General features: G+C 40.1%; 1 protein-coding gene across 1 annotated transcript in view; it reads left to right on the forward strand.

Annotated features, from left to right (window-relative positions):
- Positions 1-630: 630 nt before the first annotated feature.
- Pdcd1lg2 (programmed cell death 1 ligand 2) overlaps positions 631-6,969 on the forward strand; it is a 46,165-nt gene continuing 39,826 nt past the window's right edge. The window contains exon 1 of the mRNA XM_026781328.1: positions 631-740. Within this exon, the coding sequence (XP_026637129.1) occupies positions 631-740 (110 nt within the window). The remainder of the gene's footprint in view (positions 741-6,969) is intronic.

Below are 6,969 nucleotides of genomic sequence, written 5' to 3' on the forward strand. Positions count from 1 at the left end.
CTATAGGCCCAAAGCAGTTTCTTTATTCATTAATGATAATCACAGCACACATCACCATCTGTTGGAGAAGGCCCACTTGTTGGTGACCATCATCTATATTACCTTCGAATATGTTCCCTAGAAATAGAACTTTTGGGGGTTGTAGGAATGTTAACCGGGTATTCCATAGCTGCAGTAGGTTATGACCCCACAAATTTACTGCAGTATTGGCTATATATGGCCTCAGTCTTCCTATTTGCCCTTCTGGCCCTATGCACTCAACCCATCTTGTGCTTTGTTTTACCCGAGATAGGGTTTCAATTCCCAGGAACTGAACATCTACCTCTTGAAGAGGCCAATTCAATGCCAAGATTCTGGAGTAATGATACTTACATCCGCACATGTGTCTAATAAGCCTTCAATAAAAGTGCCATTTATACAGACTCTTAGCTTTGGTCTTTGAACATTTATAGAAGTCTGCCAGAATATACATTTCCTATGTCCTACTGGAGGTTTTGATTTTTGACTTATCCTCCACATTTAACCCATCATTCAGACCAGTATTGTTTTTAACAGTAGGCATTGGATTTTTAATTTTCCTGGTAAGACATATTCTCCACAGTAACTGGGAATGACTGGATTATGTTCATCATGGGGGCCTACAAGAGGATCCCCATGGAGTTTCCCAATGGTGTCAGGATGCCTTGTCAATCTTTCCTTGACATAGAGCCGCTGGAGATAGACTCTGGGAACTTTAGCCAGTAAGCCACAGCCTTATGGCAATACACAGATTAATAGAAATGGGTTAAATTCAGATGTAAGAGTTATCCAATATGGAGCTAGAGCTAATGGGTCAAGCAGTAATTTAATTAATACAGTTTCTGTGTGATTATTTCAGGTTTAAGCTAGCCAGGTGGTGGGAAGAACAAGCCTCCCACTACATTATATAAGGACACGGAAGAAGGAAGCTTTTTTATAAAAAAAAATTAGAATTGTTTTATTGAGCTATACATTTTTACCACTTCCTTTTCTTTCTCTCTTCTCTCTCTCTTCACTCCTTCTACCCTCCCCTCTATGCCCCTCACATTCCCAATTTACTCAGGAGATCTTGTCTTTTTCTCCTTCCTAAGTACATCCATGTATGTCTCTCTTGGGGTCCTCTTTGTTGTCTAGGTTCTCTAGGGTTATTGACTGTAGGCTGGTTATCCTTTGCTTTCTGTCTAATATCCATTTATGAGTGAGTGCATACTATACTTTTCCTTTTGGGTCTGGGTTACCTTACTCAGTATATTTTTTTCCTCTAGTTCTGTTCATTTGCTTGCAAATTTCAAGCTAAGTAGTACTCCATTGCATAAATTTACCATATTTTCCTTACCCATTGTTCAGTTGAGGGGCATTTAGGTTGTTTCCAGGTTCTGGTTATTACAAATAATGTTGCTATGAACATAGTTAAGCAAATTTTCTTGTGATATGATCGAACACCCTTTGGGTATATGCCCAAAAGTGGTATTTCTGGGTGTTGAGGTAGATTGATTCCTAATTTTCTGAGAAACTGCCATATTGATTTCTAAAGTAGCTGTACAAGTTTGCACTCCTACCAGCAATGGAGGAGTGTTCCCTTTACCCCACATCTTCTCCAGCATAAGTTCACTAGTGTTTTTGATCTTGGTCATTTTTACAGGTGTAAGATGGAATCTCAGAGTTGTTTTGATTTGCATTTCTCTGATGGCTAAGGAAGTTGAACATTTTCTTAACTATCTTTCAGCCATTTTCGATTTGTCTGTTGAGAGTTCTCTGTTTAGATCTGTACACTATTTTTAATTGGATATTTGGTATTTTAGTGTCCAGTTTCTTTAGTTCTTTGTATATTTTGGAGATCAGTTCTCTGTCAGATGTGAGGTTGATGAAGATCTTTTCCCATCCTGTAGGCTGCCATTTTGTCTTTTTTTTAACAATGCTAAAGTTACCCCAATACCCAGACTACACAAAGACAGAACTGAGAAAGAAAATTACAGAACAATCTACCTCATGAACATTGATGCAAAAATACTCAATAAAATACCAGCAAACCAAATCCAAGAACACAGTAGAAAAAGCATTCACCATGAACAAGTAGTACTTGTTCAACATGTACTTCATCCCAGAGGTACAGGGATGTTTCAACACACAAAAATCTGTCAAATATAATTCATTATATAAACAAACTGAAAGAAAAACCCACATTATCATCTCATTAGATGCTAAAAAAGCCTTTGACAAAATTCAACATCCCTTCATGGTAAAGGTCTCAGAGAGATCAGGGATACAAGGAATATACCGAAACATAATAAAGGCAATATACAGAAAGTCAACAGCCAATAACAAACTAAATGTGATCCCACTGAGGCCAGGAACAAGAGAAGGCTATCCAATCTCTCCATATTTATTCAGCATAGAACTTGAAGTTCTAGCTATAGCAATAAGACAACAAAAGGAGATTAAGGGGATACAAATTAGAAAAGAAGAAGCCAAACTTTCACTATTTGCTGGTGTGGGACAATCGTCTGTATTCTGTCAATTATATTTTAAATAAACACTGATTGCCAGTAGCCAGGCAGGAAGTATAGGCAGGACAACCAGACAGGAAGTAGAGGTGGGTCAATGAGAACAGGAGAATTCTGGGAAGAAGGAAGCCAGTTTCTCTGCAGTCCTGATCTAGCCACCAAAATCAGAATGGCATGCCAATGTGGGGCTGACCAAATCTACTTAAAAGCCTGAGAGAGCTTGGGAAGTGATTCAAGACAGAAAAGAATAGAGTTAAGCACAGCTTATTGATGGCAGCATTTTCTCAGGTGGGCTCTGCTTGCTAGAGGCAACTGCTCTCATTTTAGATAGGCTTCCTGACTCAGCTTATCTGCAAAATATTACAGCTTTTTAAAGAAGTCCAGCCACAAAACACTTAAATGGTGTTGATGAAAAGCTGACCACATGCTTTTTGGTTTTCAGCCATAGGAGGGAAAAAGCAACACCGTTTTAAAATGCTGGCTTTCTGGGCTATCCTGCCAGCACAAACTCTGACTCTTTCAGGCTGGAGGTCTGGTGACAGAGCATTTGAGTGTGGTTTGTGAGCAGACTGCTGCAGTTTGCTTGCTGGCAGGAACCTTGAAATGCCATAGAGTTGTGGCAATAAACATGGCTATAGCCTCTACTTCCACCATGAGGCTGGAATCTCAGAAAGCTAAGGAATGGGCTGGATCTAGCTGTCAAAGCCATGGCTTTAATCCTACCCATATTGCTTAGCAAATTCAAGACTTATGTGGTCAGAAAAAGAGAGATATACAGTAAAGATAGATTCAAAGATGAAAAAAAACACCTCTAAATGGTTTACTGTATTTAAAAATATATGTAGTCTTGGGAGAAAAAAAAGAGAGTAGTTGGGTATGGTGGCACACACCTTTAATCCCAACACTTTGGAGGCAGAGGCAGACAGACCTCTGTGAGCAGGACAGAAACCCCAACAACAATTTGCTGAAGATATAATAGTATACATAAGTGACCCTAAAAATTCTACCAGAGAACTCCTACAACTGATAAACACTTTCAGTAACATAGCGGGATACAAGATTAAAAATAATCAGTATCTCTTCTATATACAGATGGTAAACAGGCTGAGAAAGAAATCAGAGAAGCACCACCCTCTACAACAGCCACAAATAGCATAAAATATCTTGGGGTAACTCTAAGCAAAGAAGAAAGCCTCTGATCTTTACCTGCTTGTTTTCCCCTCTCCTGCAAGTCCATTCCTTCACTTTCATTAGAGCTGACTTCTTCAGGATCCCAGTGTATACTGAAGACCAGCTGAGACAGTGAGCCTCATGGACTGAGAAAATACTGGATTCTTGGGCTTTCCGTTTGATTAGCTCAACTACAGCCTTTAAGTCATTCTAATAAATGCATATATATGGATTTATTATATATAATATATATAATACACACACATATATATTCAATTCTATAAGCTTTGTTACTCTAGAGAACCTTGACTCATACACTGGCTGTGAGGGACTCCCTGAATGCTATTGGATGGCTGTTTATTCAGTAGGATGGTAGGTGGACCGCCAGAAACGAAATGGAATTTGCAAGGGAAAGTTCTATGGGATTTGAAAAGAAGATACTGGGAGAATCCCCAGATAGTGCTGAGGTACCATGCACTGAGGTACCATGCTTCAGAGCTGATTAGCCTTAGAAGGCAGTTTGTAATGTGCTCTTTCACTAGGGCAGGTTTTTTCAGTCCTTAGTATTAGCTGACATTTCTGTGTTGGAAATAACTTGTTTGTCTAGCCTTAAAATGTTCTGGCCTTAAGACCCCAGTTGTCTTTGTTGTTTCTCTTTTTCTCACCTGTATGGTTGATCAGTTACCAATCGTTTTGTCAACTGTTCTGTCAAAGCTCTTACAGTTTCTCCTTTGTTTTGCTTCCCTTTTCTGACTCTAAACAAAGACTTTATGATCAAACATCTAGAAGAAGGCAATAAACCTCGGACTGACCAACCCTCCCTTAGTTCTGCCTGCATGCGTGAGAGAGTGAGAGCGAGAGCACGCCCTAAAGCATGAGCATGCACATGCGCACAACACACCCACACCCCGATTTAATCTCTTCACGCTCCTTTGGCATCTTCACTATTTTTGGATGATGGGCACTGCAACCTCATTGTCACCTCTGTCTGGCACTAAGCGTATTGTGGTTTCAGTTTAAATTTCAGAAACCACTTTCGTCTGTTGTGTCCCCTGGACTTTGCCATGAGTGTGCATCTCTGAGGCTTTGTAGCTGCACTTCCCAGATGCCTACCCAAAGAACTTCCAGACCAAATTTCCCAGTGCTTTAAAGGCTCCCATCCCTAGAAAGTCTCCACATCTGCAGTCAGTTTACATGGAGCTTGCTCTGTTACCACTCTTTACACCAACCTCCACTTGGGTGTGACTTTGGACCTTCTACACTATGCAATAATGTCTTTAGCTTGCAAGGGTCTATGAATTCTCCACGGTCTGATATAAAGGCTCACAAAAGCCAGCGTGTATATTGGGGGAGCTCAGTGTTTATTGAATGAAAAATTGAGATGCAGTTTGAACCTAAACATCCCATTGAGATGATTAACAATGTAAGACTATAAGTTGTCTATGATGTCACAGATGATTTAAATATGACACAGTTACTCATACACACATGAGAACAGAGCACTGGCTAAGATCCCCTATTATCTATGGAAACTGGCTATAAACAAAACACTTGAGTTCAGGTAGATATGACACAACGCTGAGTGACAGAATCTCGGGACCAATTCTTCGTTCTTTTGCTGAAAGGCACCAAATTCAAGTTATTTTCTAACATTGCTAACTCCAATTTCGGTCTTAGATACTCAATCTCAGAATCGGTAGCTAATCCAGACACATTATTAATCTAGTCTCGATGTCTATTTAATCTAGGTTTTCCTGGGCATGCTAGGCTGTGCCAGACACTTAGAAGATATGAGGAACCAGATAAAACTCGCAATGTTTAATAAAAAAAATGAAGTGGTACACAAACATGATCTGCTCTTCTCTTGGCCTTTCGGCTAGGATCAAGACATTCAGGATCTGTTCTGATGGTCATCATTACACCAAATCACAACTTAGGATTCTTGAAATATTTCCAGAGTGCCTGTGCCTGGGTTGTTCATAGATTGAGGAGAAATTCTCAAACTTGGCTGTGTCTTATGTTCTGCAATAATAGCCTGACATCCAGTAAATATTTTGAATAAAAAATGAAAGCTTTTCCATATTTTCATAACACCGCAAAGTTCTTTCTAATTTGGTCACATGGCAGAAATGGCAAGAAACTAACCTTCCCAACCAAGAATTGAAACTACCAGCCCCACTGTGAGTTTTGAGCCTCTTACCACTTTTTCTTAGAAAAGTGTTTCTCAACTTACAGAAGTGTTCTTGATTACTCTGGAAAAGGGTAACTTCCTAATGCAATTGAATAAGCTGATTTAAGTACGTCTTCTGTAGAAACAATGAGAAAAGAAGTAAAAATTCTACTAGGGAGCCAGGTGTATTTTTGGCTCGTGGTTATATTCCCAGCACTGCCCTAGTAAAGAAAGAAGATCAGAAGTTCAAGGCCAGCCTGGGCTACGTAAAACTCCATCTTAAGAAAGCTGAGTAGTGATGATAATATTGTCAATAACTATACCGGGGAGAAAGTTAAATACAAGCTATTGAAATAAGACAGGTAAGGAACACACTAGAGGTGTTCCTCTGCAGATATGTGCCTAGAAAGCCCATGGGGAGGTCCTCAAAGGAGGTGGCCAAGTAAGTCAGATAAACTAGAGAAAGACTTCTGCTAGGTGAACCCTTACTGGGTTGGTGAAATAAATGGGTAGAAGGAAAGTTGTGCAGTTTCTAAGCCTAAGATTGCTTATCACCTCGGAAGTGATACTGGCAATCATTTTAAAAGGATGGTTTATCATTTACAACGTATCATCCAAGTCCCCACACGCATTTCTATTCACTTCCTGATGTTTGATTAAGAGATCCAGGTGTTGGTGAGCCTGAGGATTTCTAGTACCCACCACCTCACAGGATACTTACCATAAAAATGGACACACAACAAGAAGGGGTAGATGGTGGGGTACTGACCTACAAAACACAAGTGAGATTTAGAAGGGAGACTAGAAAGATGGACTGGTCACCCAGACATTTTGTTTATCTGTGTCATTATGTGTTCATGCAGCTGAAGAAGATGCCCTGTAAATGATGAGTCCATTAATTTTGTCTGTGCATTCAATCCCTACAGCCCCCAGACTCTGTATTCAATCCATGCATCCTCCAGACTCTATCCATTCAATGCACACATCCCCCAGACTCTCCACTCAATCCACACATCCCCCAGACTATCCATTCAATGCACACATCCCCCAGACTCTCCACTCAATGCACACATCCCCCAGACTCTCCACTCAATGCACACATCCCCC

Source organism: Microtus ochrogaster, chromosome 8, assembly GCF_000317375.1.
Source record: "Microtus ochrogaster isolate Prairie Vole_2 chromosome 8, MicOch1.0, whole genome shotgun sequence".
In the NCBI taxonomy this organism is placed as follows: Eukaryota; Metazoa; Chordata; class Mammalia; order Rodentia; family Cricetidae; genus Microtus; species Microtus ochrogaster.